General features: G+C 44.6%; 1 protein-coding gene across 4 annotated transcripts; it reads right to left on the bottom strand.

Moving 5' to 3' along the window:
• Window positions 1-214: 214 nt before the first annotated feature.
• On the bottom strand, window positions 215-14,102 carry TMEM200C (transmembrane protein 200C). 4 transcript variants are annotated; one of them, XM_016933341.4, is made up of 3 exons: window positions 14,012-14,102; window positions 13,162-13,605; window positions 215-12,938 (listed from the first exon to the last, which is right to left on the bottom strand). In XM_016933341.4, exon 3 carries the CDS (start codon window positions 10,194-10,196, stop codon window positions 8,343-8,345), a length of 1,854 nt encoding a protein of 617 aa, XP_016788830.3. In that variant the 5' UTR covers window positions 10,197-12,938; window positions 13,162-13,605; window positions 14,012-14,102; the 3' UTR covers window positions 215-8,342. The 4 variants fall into 4 exon arrangements, with proteins under 4 accessions (XP_016788830.3, XP_054528298.2, XP_016788831.3 ...); XM_054672323.2 differs by having other exon boundaries at window positions 215-10,290; XM_016933342.4 differs by lacking the exon at window positions 14,012-14,102 and having other exon boundaries at window positions 215-10,290; window positions 12,653-12,938; window positions 13,162-13,689.
• Window positions 14,103-14,106: the final 4 nt, after the last annotated feature.

The raw sequence follows: 14,106 nt of genomic DNA, 5'->3' as shown, positions 1-14,106 counted from the left end.
CAAGTTGCCCTTTCTAATCTGCGTGAATGAAATCAGAGAAGAGTGAGGCAAGCCTGTGACACTTTCAGGATCTCATCATTTTCAGTGGATAAAAAGGCTTTGCATTCAACCCTCAGCACCAGGGGTTATAATCCAAACAGCCTTTTAGAGCTGGAATTTACAATTTTCTTCCAAAGGACTGTGGGAGCATGTCTAAATAATTATACATCTCCACCATTGTGTAAACCAGTTTAATTAACATTTTTCAGGCATGTCACATTTATACAATCACTAAATAATTTTCTAAAATTATGCTGCATTACAAGTTGCCACATATCAACTTGGATTATTTTTACTCATGGCCCTAATCATGTCTGAATTTTATTTTCCTTTTTATATCCCTTTATTTTTTTTTACTATAATTTGGTACTTCCATTGAAGATGATTCATACTTACAGGCTAGCCAGATGCTTTGTTCAATTTATTTGCCAAGTGTTGCATTTAATTGCCACTGACTTAATGAAAGCTGGCATTTTTTTCAGGCAGGTATAGCATTATTAAATGTCCTTTCCATTCACTTTATAATAAAAGAAATCTTGGAAAGCATTCACCAGCATCTCTCTGACTTAGTCAGAATATCCTACGTGAATCAAAGAAAGGTTCTAGTTTTGGACATCCATGGGATTTGAGGAACGAGGAGATTGCAAACATGCACTTCAATTGTGTTTTGGCTTTTCAGCGGCACATGTTTCCAGAAGATATCAGTCAATTTACTCTCTATTTGAGAAGATATAAAAAATTGGGGCGCAAACAATTACTTATTATTAGTGCTCAAATTACTTTTCGGTCTTTTTTAAGACTATTATTATTATTACTATTACTATCACTATAAATGCAATCAATTTTTTAAAGTAGTAATCCCAAGCAAGACTAATAAATCAAGAGATGTTCTCAGGCATGAAGCTGAAATAAAACTAGAAATACAAATAGAATAAATTGTACAATCAAATGAGCAAGCACTGAAGTCGTATTTAGTGCTCCAAACACATTAACCTGCAATGGTTACATAAGCAGAAGGATTAGTATTTAGGTCACCAAATTAGTCTTTTGAATTTTCTTGCTCTTTATCAAGAATTCTATGTGCTTCCTGATATCATTTACCACGACATATTAACCACAGCATTTTATCTACCAGCATTTCCAATTTTTAATCTTCTTACCAATAGATATAACCTTATGGAAGAATTATTAGTGGCTCTGACAATAAACCATAACTGATGATATCTATTAAATTGTATCTATAATGCAAAGTGGTTTTGCAGAATTCTCACTTTCATGGATTAGAAAACACATTTTATATGTTTGCCTTGACTGTGTTTATGCACTAAAAAGATTTTGAAGAAATCAAGTAATTATGTGAGGAATTCAAACTAACAAAATTATACTTTTGTTAATAAAATTATTTTTTTTTTACTTTAATAGAATATTTGTATTGAAAAGCAGGTTTTTTGCCTATATCTTTTTGTTTGCAGCTTTGTGCATAAACAAAGTATTAAGCTGCGTCTATACTTTGCTATTCTGGCCAAATCTGTTTTCAGTGACTATCTCAAAATGACTGGCTGTTTAAAAATCAAAAGGCATAGTGTTTTTGGTGCCAGTCCAGAAACAATACTCATACACATTTGCGACAGTATGTCTGGGTCTTAACCTTTCCTTTTGCTATGAACACATACGTGAGGAACAAAAAACCGGATGTTTATTATTAACAAAGATAAATTATTTATGTTTCCTGATATAAATGCTGCTGCAAAATTGATGTAGAAATCTGTAGAAATATATTCAGTTATCACGTCTAGATTCTGAAAAATGACCTGTGGCTTGATAGAACAACCCCCAAGTTTATGCTGTCTCCAGTCTTTACGGTACATGGATCAACACACTTGATCCATGATCCAAACAGTGTTGCCAAGTGACAGATTCTCCTCTCAGTTTTATCTCTTTATACACACGTCTAGGGAAATGATTTCCAGAATCTGAAATTTCAAATTTAATGGTAATTTTAAAGCAATGTATAATTCAGCAAAAATCATTCTTGCTCATAAAGATAGCTTAGATCCAATAAGAATTTAGTTTGTTAGTTCTATGTACTGATACTTCTCAGTTAAGAAGCCCTGCTAGTGAAGGTCAGTTAAAAATGAATCATTAAATATAGAATGTAGGTATATATATTTTGAGCATTTTAATGCCAAACCATCGTAATTTTAATTTCGAATATCCTTCTGCTACTTATAAAGGAGACATCTATTTATCTATATCTATAGATCAGAGATATATAGTTTTTTGTTTTGTTTTTGTTGTTTTTTTCCAAAATAAACACCTCTATGCTATGGAGATACTAGGTAATAATTAAATATCAATTACCTTATGAAAATCTGGCTTTTTAAATTGTGTTTTGTGTTCTGCATTTGCTCATGCTGGCCCCACTGGCCAACACACCTTTCCCAGCTTTTTGTACCTATCTGACATTTTCTTCATTTCTCAAGACTCACCTGGAAGATTTGTATCATAACTCTCTTGTAATATTCACATTATAGTAAAATTACGGTTTATGTGCCTGTCTCAGAAACAATACTATTACAAGATTCTGTGGTCAGAAATTGTGTCTTTCACAGACACAAAAAGGATATTTTTGTCCTTTCTACTTACCACAGTGCCTATCTGACTCATGATGGGCAGAGTATAATATATCTGAAACTCATCTGAAAGCAATTTGTGTATTTTACCAAAAGGGCAGAAGATTGAAACACAGCTGCTTACTACTACAGGTGAAATCGGGTGTTTTTTAGGTTGTGTCTATACAAAAGGGAGTGAAAAGGCAATTAGCCACATAAAACAATAGCAAAAGTCCTCCACTGAGACAAAGTCATTTTCTGATCTGGTTTGCTTCAACTCACCTAGTTATATCAGTCATTAATAACTTTTAGATTTTTTTTCTTTAGACATATAGACATAGTTTAAAGATACTGGAGTTTCTCAACTTAAAATAAATTGTTCATAAATTTGCCCATAAATTTCTTTTCAATTATTAAATATTATTAGGTGTTTAGCATTTACTAGTATCAAGTGGGTTTGCATCAATAATACAATGTTGTGTTGAATTTCTTAAATATTAAAAAATATATGAATTAATGTCTAGCCATGCATTTGCAAAAAGAATATTTGCTAAGGAATAAAAGTTATTGCAATTTTTAAGACACTTTACATACAAAATGATCTATAAACAAGAGTAACCAAATGCTCTTTTATGAAACAAAAAGCTTCCCTAGTGATTCTGGCCTATCTTTTTTTCTCTTTTGGCAGGATGCTCTTTTTCTTCCACCACTGGGCCTGCCTATTTTCCTCCCTTGTTATTAACAGTCAGCCTTCGTGGGACTTGGTCACAATGTAGGATCAGAAAGCACAGGTTATTGAGACAGGCCCATACTTGGTAACACTCCAGGAGAATCTGCATAATCTTTTTCGGTCTTTTCACCAGCAATGACAGTATGTTATCTTACTAACGAATCAGCCCATGTCCATGTCATAGCTGGCATTATTAAAGGGGCAATAGCTAAGAGCCCATTTCAAGTGGAATAACAATATCTTTCCAGGTGGTGGAAATCCTGAAATGCTTCTGGCTCTGGGATGAAGGCTAAGTCCTTAGGATGGCTGGCATTTGTAACTCCTACTGTAGTTCACACCCATGTGGGCTCAGCACTAGCACAGTGCTTTTCTGATGTCATAGATGAACGGATGGCATACAGAAAATAAGGAGCTTCTCAGGTCTTGGCAGAGTTGCAGGTAGTTTGACTAAAGTTGGACTCCTTAACTGGTGGTGGCTTAATAGATAAAACATTGAATTTTCTTATCAATTTAAAGAAGAATCTCATTCCTTTTTGAAGAAAAAACCCCAAAGATAACTTCCCTGGGGTAGGGTGGGGTGTCTTAGATTGTTTTTCAGAGTTAGTCATTCAAAAATTTAGTCTAAATATTCACCCCATGAGTTTTACTCCTCCCTTCCAAATAACAATAAAAATTTTAAAATAGTCTGGGCTTATGGAAAACAAACTCCGTAAACATCAACCTATTCTCTGTTATAAGTAAGAAAAATATCCATCTTAAACTGCAACCCTTAACACAAGAAGATCTTATTTATAAAATGTATTTTTATATCGTGGCAAAAATACTATCCTAATCCAAATACAAGTCCATATACTTAGTCTGTACTAATTTTATGTGTCAGAGGGTTTTTCTTAAGTTCTCTAGCTCAAAAAAAATCAAAACTGCATCTTAAAGAACTTAAAATTACTGAAGAAAAAAATTAATATAGAAAAAACTTTTGTCTAGACAATTTAAATAACTCAATAGAGCACCTGATCTTTACTTGAAGCCTAATAGGGGGCTGAGACCTCAAGGACTTCACTGGCCTTTCTGATACGGCTAGCCTCAATAAATGGAAATGCAATAATTGTGGCTAAATATAGCCAAGTGTGCCAGTTTGGGCGTTCATTCATTGTTATATAATATTATGATCCTGGGACCATGAGGAGCATATGTCTAGCTCTTGATAGTTCTATGTTCTATCAGGAGGCATTGCAGCAGCATAAGCCCTCATGTTTTAAGGTCTAATTTTTCTTTCTGATATACCTAAATTTTAAAGACTTTTTAGTACATTAAGTTTATGGTTGTCCCTAACTACTGAGTAGTAAATTTAGCCTACTAATTGCTTTTCTGTATTTTGCCTTAATAATAGTAGTTAACATTTACTGAATATTTTTATGTGCCAGGAGTTGTTCTAAGTCCTTTAATTATATTCGTTTATTTAGTCCTCATTTAAATAATTAACTCTATGTGTCAAATTCCATTTATTATCTCCATTTACTAGATGTGAAGACCCAGTTATAACGTTATATAACCCCCTAAGTCACACTTTGAGCCACTATGCTATGTTGCCTTATACTTTAGATTTTTAAGCCTAAAATTATTCTATTAATAAAAAGGAAGGTCATATGAAGTAATTGTTTAGCAGTTGATTCTATTTTAAATAAAAGGAACAAACCTTTGTATAATACTCTCTATGTTCCAAGCCCATTATAAGCACTCTACACAAATATTAGTTCATTTAATCTTTACTCCAGTCCTGTAAGATAGGGACATTATTATTCCTATAGTGTGGAAAAGGAAATTGAGACACAGAGAGACTATGTAACTTGTCCATGGTCACCCAGCTGGTACATGACAGAAATTCAGGGAAAAAATACCATCACACCAATTGTTGCAATTATTTTAATTTAACATTCGTGTCCTGCCACTGCTGTTTGTCTCAGAATAAATTGTTCCATCTTTCTAAATCTTAGAAACCTCATTTATAAATTAAAGGTGGGGGGATTCTATCATCTATAAGGCCCTTTCAAATACTCTTATTTATTGTGTACAAAACCCCCTGAAAAGTCACTTACAAAAAAACTTGTTCATGCCCGTCTGAAGATTTACAAACTCCAGCTTTTTATCTGACTGTGCATTCTGACAATTTTCTGCATTTCTCTAAGAATGGTCTGGAAAGGGATCTGGCAGGAAATAAAGAATATATAAAGTATTTTGATGGTCTCCAGAAATGCCCATTTCAACTCAGCATCTGCCGACAGGTCTACCTAATCTTCCAAACTCTGTGTAAATCCTGGATCCACCATTTACCAGCTGTGTAACCCTGGACAACAATTCCATCTTTCTGACCTCAGTGTCTTTCTCTGCAAAACAGCGGTAAGAATGATCCTACTTCAATAGAGTTGCTGTGAGGATTCACTGAGATCATGTGTACCAAGCTCCTACAATAGTACTGAACCCACAGTAAGTACTGAGTGAAAATTAGCATTATTGCAGATTTCTGCTCCTATGAAAGTTACAATTGTGAATTACTACACTTATACACTTCCTCTGAAGTCTAAAGAAATCACAGGCTCCTCCCAAGATTTGGAAAATTGAGCTCATCTTTTTCTATCTTCAGAAAAAAAATCTAGTTAAATTGTTCAATGGTTAAGTTAGATATTATCTGATATGGAACTAAGTTTGTGAGACATAAACAGTATTCTGTCCACCCCTCCTTAGTTAAGCTAAGAGGTATTAGCTTTATTATTTGCTAAATGTCACTTAGCATTTGATAAATGTAGCATTTACAGTGCATTCTCCGAGGACTGGAAACAGTATTGTAGAACACCAGAACCTGTTTTCCCCTTGAAGTAACACGCTATCTCAGTATATAAATTACCCAGTACCCAAGGTAATGGAGAAGAAAACCTAAGGAAGTTTGACATTTACTTCGGAAGTGTGATAAAGCAATTGAGACTGTTGAAATTTAACACTACCTTGAGGTCTTATTACACTTGCATGTCACTCCTTAGTGCAAACTCACTTTTGCTTTATAGAAGAGCCCAATATATTAATCTACAGCCTTAAAGTGAGTTACTGGTTTAATGCAGATCCAATCTGAGAATAAATTAGGCCCTTTTAAAGTGTATTACAGAATGTTGAGCTAATGGTAATTGATGACGTATATTCACTCTTTGCCAAGTTGTAGGTACAAATGTGATATGATTACATCCAGGACAAGAGCCTGAATTTAAGTAAGGCTTTTAGAGCTGAAGATCATAGAGATTATATCATCTACCAGAGGCCCAGAGGGATTAAGTGATTTGTCTAAGGTTATACAGATAATAGGTGGATATCCCAGATTTCAGACTAGACTTTCTTGAGCTCAAGTTCAAGGAAGGTCCATTCTTCTACACTATGCATTCAGCAATATATTATAATGGTAATAATAATTACAATAACCCCCATCTATTGAATACATCCTGTGGGCCAAGGGTTCTGGTAAACTCCACACATATAAACCCTCCTCTGACCCTGACCCTGTTCTATTCCTCTCATAGCTCCATGAGATATGTCTGGTTCTCTTCATTTTACAGAAAGATGACTGAGACTCAGAGTTTGTGACTTGTACAAGGCCTCACAGCTAGGAGATGCCAACAGCTGGGTCCAATCTCAGCTCTGAATCTGCACTCTGTCTACAGGACTAGCGCTTTGCCCAAGGAGACCAAAATGACCACATCTTGTCTCCTGGTCTTGAAAATTAACTAATTCACTTTTAATGACATCAAGTGTAAACAATCTACCAAATTATTAAAACATTATCTTTTTGTCTATGTAGGCCATGGATCAAGACCATTAACTTATAATCAGTGATATCCAAGAGGATGGGAAGAGAATATTAAGCCTGGTGCTCTGCAAATTAATACTTGCAGGTAAATGAGAAGTATCATAGGCATATTGCTATTTACTTAACGTTTCATTCTATTTGAAAGATAAATTCCCAAATGTTAAATACTACCCTACATTTTAAGCTTAAAAATACGCTGGACATGCGACAATGGTGCTGAGTACTTTGGGGGAAGATCACAACAGTCTTGGTAGCGGTGTCACAGCAAAATATTTCAGAGGTACCAGATGAGCTAGCTCCAAGGCAAATGAGGCAATATTATGTTTAACTGTTTGTTCGGAAACTTCTTTTATTAAAAAAGATTTTAAATATTAATGCTATTTTCAATACAGGTGTGATAACACTCAATAAAGCATGGTGTACTTGATATAAATTTCGGAATGTAACAGTCCATCTAGTTCCTGGTCCCCTCCAGTCTCCACCACATACCCTAGTAGCAAAACGTACACACCCGTTTAAAAATGAAGAAGCTTTTGGGCATTGGGTGGTGAGCACAGTGGGGTGGGGCAAGGAAAGTGCTCGTTCCTGAATTATTCATGCTTTTGGCTTTGACTTCAGTTAGTAACATCAATTCTAAGAGAACTGAGACAAACTCTTCTATGTTCCGCAAAGGAAGGGAGAAAAAAGCCTGCCATTCGCAAGCAGCTGTGGGCAAAACCAGCGCAGAGTACAGGGGTCGGGAAATTAGGGATTAAAAAAAAAGTTGGAGTAAAGTGCACAGTTACTGTCAAAAATATATTATTTTGATCCTAAGAAAATTAAAAGATTTTATCTAATGGACTAGATTGCTGACCTTTTAATACATTTGGTTTTCATTGAACATACAATCACCATCGGACATAAAAAGACTAGTTTGCTTAAAAAAAAAAATCCTTGGAGTTATCTACAGGAATCTTGTGGACGCAATTCAAGGATAACATTCTGCAGCTCTTTGGATATTGAATGATGTCCTCGGATCAGTCCACAAAAGAAACAGGGACCTGTTAATGCACTGATTCAAGTGGGCGTTTCTCCCATTTTCTCTTTCCTCCTCCCCAACCCACCCCTTTCTCTAAATGCCTGTGCTTTCCAGTTCTTCTTCTACCCCTATGGCATGAGACCTGGAAATCATGATGAGTTTCTCCTTGTTTGTAAACTGCCTCTGCACCGGCTGAGGTTGCTCGGCCGTGGGTGGCTCCTGGCTGGCACCCTCCGGCGAGCTCTGCTCCGCACCCAGAACGGGGGCGGCCACAGAGTCTCGCGTTTGACCAGCTACTGCGTCCAAGACCGACTCGGTGGAGGTGCCGGCCTCCCGCAGGGGTGTGTAGCCCTTATTGCTGCTGGATGGGTCATCCGACTGGGAGCTCCCGGAGTCCCGCCTGGTGGGGGGCGAGCCCTCCAGCCGCAGGGGTGGCGAGGGGGAGGCGGCTTTGGCCAGAGGGCTGGAGTCCGGGTCCGCACTCCCCGGGGAGGGCGGGGGCTCGGGGGACGGCGGCGCCCGGTAGTCCGGGAGCCCGCTGGTGCTGCGGCGCCGCAAGGCCGCGTACCTGCCGGTCCTGGGCAGGCGGCCGCCCTGCCCCCTGGCGGCGCGCGCCGCTACCGCGCCCTCGGGCTCCTCCAGCTCCTGGCGCGCCCCGCGCATGCTGCCCTCTGCGCCGCGGAGGTTGGTCATGCTCAGGTCGAGCTCGCCCCTCGGGATCTCCTGGGAGCCGCGTTCCCCCGGAGGCCTCTGCCAGCTGCAGCTCGCGCCCTCCGCGTCCCCGCCCCTATCGCGGTCCCCTTGCAAGGGCAGCAGCGCGAAGGCGCTCAGCGAGGAGTCCACGAAGGAGCTGGCGGTGCTCTGGCGCCCCCAGCTCTCGGGTGGGCTGCAGGGCGCCGGACTGCTGCAGCTGCTAGCGGCTGCGGCGGCGGTGGCAGCGGCGGCCCGGCGACGGCCTGCCACGCCCGAGCGCTCGCGGTAGACGCTGTACACGGCCTCGACCAGGCTCGGGGGCTCCCGCGGGCAGCGCGGGGAAGAGGCCAGGTCCGGCGGGGACGCGGCGCCCCGAGGGCGGCCGCCGCTCAGCGCCGCGGGGTGAGGAGGCCACGAGCCCTTGGCCAGCATCGCCGCCGCTCCGAAGGCGTCCCCGGCGCCACCGCAGCTCCCGGGCTTCAGCTCCAGGCCCCGCGACTGCACGTAGCTGAGGAAGCCGTTGAGCGGTATGGCCCCGGGGGGCGCCGCGGCGGGGGCAGACGACGACGAAGAGGCGGCTGCGGCCGCGGCGGCGGCCGCCAGGTCTTTGGCGCGGAGGCTGTGCACGTCGATGACGGTGGAGTAGAGGTCCCGCAGGTTGATGATTTTGGTCTTCTTGTCCCGGTTCTCGTGGAGGACCGCGTTTGCGCAGATGAAGAGGAAGATGCCGATGCCCATGATGAGGGGCCCGAAGACCTTGAGCTTGTCAGAGTGCAGGTAGCCAGAGAAGATGCGGAAGAAGAAGCCCACGGACGTGGAGGAGGAGGAAGGGGAGGCGGCTCGTGCTGGAGGCGTGCTCCTGGGCGCGCCCGCGGAACTGGAGCTGACACCCCCTGGAGCCCTAGGGTGGCTCCTGGACCGGTTTTTGCTGCCACTGCTACTGCTGTTGGCCGTGGTTGGGACGCGGTGGCTGCTGCCCGCAGGCGGCAGCTGCTTACCCCCCTCCCGATTGGTCCCGGTGGCCTTGGGCCAGTAGCCCACCACCGCCATGGCTATGCCCACCAGCAGCACCAGGATCCCACAGAGGGCGATGAGCCCTGAGATGGAGCACAGCTTCAGCTTGCCTTTCACCACCACCACGTCGTTCTTGCGTCTCTTCTTGGCTTTCCGCTTGCGCTTGGGTATCTGGCTTGGGGGGCGGAGTGGATCCTGCTTTCTGGCGGAAATCCTTAGCAGGCCGCCGGTGGCGATCATGGCGAACTCCTGGAGTGCAGGACTAGCCTCTGGGATGGAGGCTTGCACAGGGAGGGCGCCAACTGCCCACTAGCTGCTCAGCCACCTCCTCCTGCTGCAAAGCAGAGGAAGACAGTCAGAGGGTGTCAGCTTGGCTGCAGTGACATCTCACGCTGCAGCTGCCCTACTCCCAGATCCCACTCCGTGTGTGCCCCCCACCCCAGGGCCTTTATCCACTAACTGAAACAAGGCCGTGTACAGAGGCTGGGGCCAGGTAGACATTAGGGAAGGGAAACGTTGTTGCAACAACTAATAGGTGGTTATAAAACATTGCAATAACTAATATGTGGTGATAAAACCATCTGAGAATATGCCTTCTTCTCCTCGCTCCCCACCCATCTCCTCCACACACTCCATGGTAATATGAGGGTTTGAAATGAACAATGGAGTTCCAACCATTAGTAAAACCTAAATGTAGGGACTCAAAGTAGTGGTTAAGGACTTCCCTGGCAAGATTCTTTCCCTCAGTCCTTCAGGAATTGGAAGATTTTTCAAGGGAGCTGTCACAGGAGTTTCAAGTCTCTCTAAGCTGGGGAATCTGTCAATGTGTGGCCCAAAGTCACTAAAACAGTCAGGAAAGTTACTACTGTATAAAGGCAAAGGAATTTATTTCACTGGATGAAAATCAAAGGTCATATAATGGCAGGCAGGCGGTTTATTTACTTCAGATAATTAATAGAGAGTTCACCACTGGGGAAGCAGCAGAGATATTGCAATACTCTGACAATAAATCCCTTCACAAAGTTGTCTCCCACCTATGCCTGTTCCTACAGCTATGTGCAGGCAGATCCCTTGCACAGCCTTCTCTCCTCTCAGCAACATCTGGACAGCTTCTTGGGGTGGAATATTTAGTTTTAGGTAACTGCTTATGTAACTGAGCTCTTCCTTCTGGCCTTCTTTCCTCCCTCAGAGGAACTCCCTTAAAGGTATCATGTGTCAGATTTCATCAGGGAATTTGAGAAGTCCCCTGGAATCTCCAAGAGAAAGATCTTTTTCTCATATGGGAAAATTACAATTAAAACAACTAACACTCTGCCATAATAGCTTTCTGACCCCTTATTAAGGTGCCAAGAGCATGCTACAGAGTCCCAGTATTCAAATGAGTAGGCAACTAACTAGGTAAAGCCGTCTACATAATATGATGATTTGTAGAATGACATTTCCCCCAAGCCAAAACTGTTTTGTTTTGTTTTGTTTTTCCCCCTTATCCCTTTCTCATGAGGTCATTTTTAGGAAGGGAGGGTGGCAACAATCAATGGACTACTCTTAGGAAGTTTATTTAGTTGTTTGTAATAAAGCCTGGGTAGGTAAATTCACAAATGCATATTTGTAGTTATTCGGCAGCCTCTAAAAATTACAGTCTTGCTGTATCTCCAGAGTAGAACATTTTCTGTCCCATTAGTTGTTTTCCCTCCTATGAGATGCTAAAATCAAGGACATTGTATGAACTGAAAGACTTAGATATCACGCCCAAGCCTTTTGCTCTTCTATCCTTTATCAGATAATTCATGTTTTAGAATAAATTCCCCCTTGAAAATGTGTGGTAGGTAGAATTTTGCTTTTAATTGGTGATTGGGTGAAAGGCTTTGGCCCTTGAGTTCCTCCATTATATCAATATAGGCAGGATCTTTTCTCCATCAGTGGGAATGTAAATGGTAATCAGCTCTTTGCAATATTTGCAAATCAATATCTCTTTGGGACTTGGCTGGGTTTCAGTAAAGAGAAGCACCAGGTAGATAAGAGAGGGGTCAGTATAGAGAATACATCTATAAACCTTTAAGCTGCACCAGTAAGTACAGATTGAAACAAACAAAAAAAAGAGCTTACTGTCTATCTCTAATCCCAAATAAGTAAGCACATTTATTATGTGGCTGTAACATAGAGACTGTTGTTTTAAGTGATCCTTGGAGTCCAGCATCTTAAATAATCTGGAGATCCGTGGTTATCTTAAGAAGGCTTTAAGGACCAGACATTTTTTAGAAGCGAACTCAGACTCAGTTGGCAGGGTGGCTCTCCCACCGCAGAAAGGCTACATGTTTTGTTGGGCATTGATCAGGTGCACCGGGAGGCTGGATGCCTTGGGGGAGGAGGAAACCCACTTCGATTTCTCGTCAGCAAGGCAGCTTTGGCTCCGGTAGAATGTAAGGAAGGTTGGAATGGATTTCAACAGTCCTTTACCGCACATCTTTAAAATGAGTTTAATAGCTAGTAATTAAATCCCTCGTTTATTATTCCTTCAGCTCTGTTGAAGGCTGTACTCCCTTTTAATGTATCATCATCTGACACGAAATACAGACAAAGGTCAGATGCCACGGGAGACCCACCTTTGAGGTTTTCCTTTATACCTAATGAAAGAAAACAAACTTAGCAGTCCAGCTTGGCTGCCCTCGCAATTTACTGCCTGGAGCTGGTCTTACCGTGGTTAAAGAATGGAGGATGGGGGAAGCAAAGGAGGGATGTCTAAAAATACAACTGCTTCCAAGAGAGACATTCAAGTTCTCCGCTCATGATGGATTAAGCCCCACTCTGAGGCTCGGAGGCTCGGATCCCACAGGCTGGGAGCGCTGTGCTGTGCCCGGTACCCAACCCAGGTCCTCGACCCCGGCCCCTCACTGGCAGGGCGGCGACCTCCTGGCCCCTGGCTTTGGTCTGCTTATTGATGTTAGCTGGAGTCACATGAGTGCAGCAGCTGGGAGTCCGCCTCTGGAAAGAAGACAGGCAGGAGCCAAGTGAGGGCAATCCTGAACTAGCTTTTTCTGGGCAGCGCATCCCGTGTAGCCAGCCCAGGAAAAAGCCTCTCACCGAACACCAGCCCGGGGCGCGGGGGCTCGGGGACCCGAGGGGCGGGGAGGGGCCCCCAAGGGCTGGGGACTGGCAGAATTGCTCAAAATGGCAGCACTCTCCGCACACAAGATCGCTCACTTACCCAGGGAGACCGAGGGAGGTCGGGGCCGGCGAACGGGCGCTCGGGTGACACAAAGGAACCATGGAGAAACTTTTTCAGCCCGAGCCGACGGCGGAGCGCAGGGACAGCGCCCCGGGGCCCTGCATCCGAGCGCGGCTCAGCAGCCCCGCGGGGGCGAGCGCCCGCCCCAGGCTCGCAGTCCCCGCCGGCGCTGTGGCGGGAGCCATTTCCAAGAGTTTCCAAGAAGTGTCAGGTCCTCCGCATCCCGCATCCCGCCTCGGAGCCCTCCTCTCCGCCGCTCATCCTCCAGCTCCCGGCGTCCCCTAGCGCGGCGCTCCCGGGCGGGCCCCTGCGGCCGCGCCGCCGGCCCTCGCGCCTCTTTTGTGTGGCTGCGGCGCGCCGGGCTCCGCCGGGTGGAGTTGAGCCCGCGGCGGCGGCTCGGGGCGGCCGGACTGGCGGCTGTTGCTAAGAGACCGGAGCCATGACACAGGGAAATTGCGGCAGGGTGGCGGTCGGGGCCCGCCCGGCTCGGCGGAGTCGGGGGGCGCCCCCGCCCCCGCCCCCCGCCCCACCCCCTCGCCCCCCGCCCCACCCCCTCCTCCGGCGCCCCCCCACGCCGCCGGCCTTCCCCGCTGCCCGGCGTCCTCCGCCGCCCGCCGGCCGCCGCCCGCCGCCCGTCCCTTCGGAAGCGCCGATTTCTCGGGGAGGAGGAGGCGTGAGGGGAGGCGGCGGAGGTAGCCGGCACGGGGCGCTCGGGCCGCGGGGCAGGGGGCGCGGGGTGCCTCCTCGGCCTCGGCTCTCCCCGCCCCGGGGCGCCCCGAGACCGCCGCCTGCCTCCGCGGGCAGCTTTGTTCTTCTTTCTTCCAACTACCTGTCTGAGCCGCGGGCCCCAGAGGCCCCAAAGAGAGGCCCGGAGGGTCTCCCCAGCAGCATCCGAGGGGCGCTCTCGGGGAGCTAGGGGCCAGA

This window comes from Pan troglodytes, chromosome 17 (assembly GCF_028858775.2).
Source record: "Pan troglodytes isolate AG18354 chromosome 17, NHGRI_mPanTro3-v2.0_pri, whole genome shotgun sequence".
Lineage (NCBI taxonomy): Eukaryota > Metazoa > Chordata > Mammalia > Primates > Hominidae > Pan > Pan troglodytes.
This window is presented reverse-complemented; position numbering and strand designations above follow the sequence as displayed.

Excerpts from the sequence above, each read along its gene's own strand:
- TMEM200C (XM_016933341.4), bottom strand. The coding sequence starts at position 10,196 with ATGATCGCCACCGGCGGCCTGCTAAGGATTTCCGCCAGAAAGCAGGAT.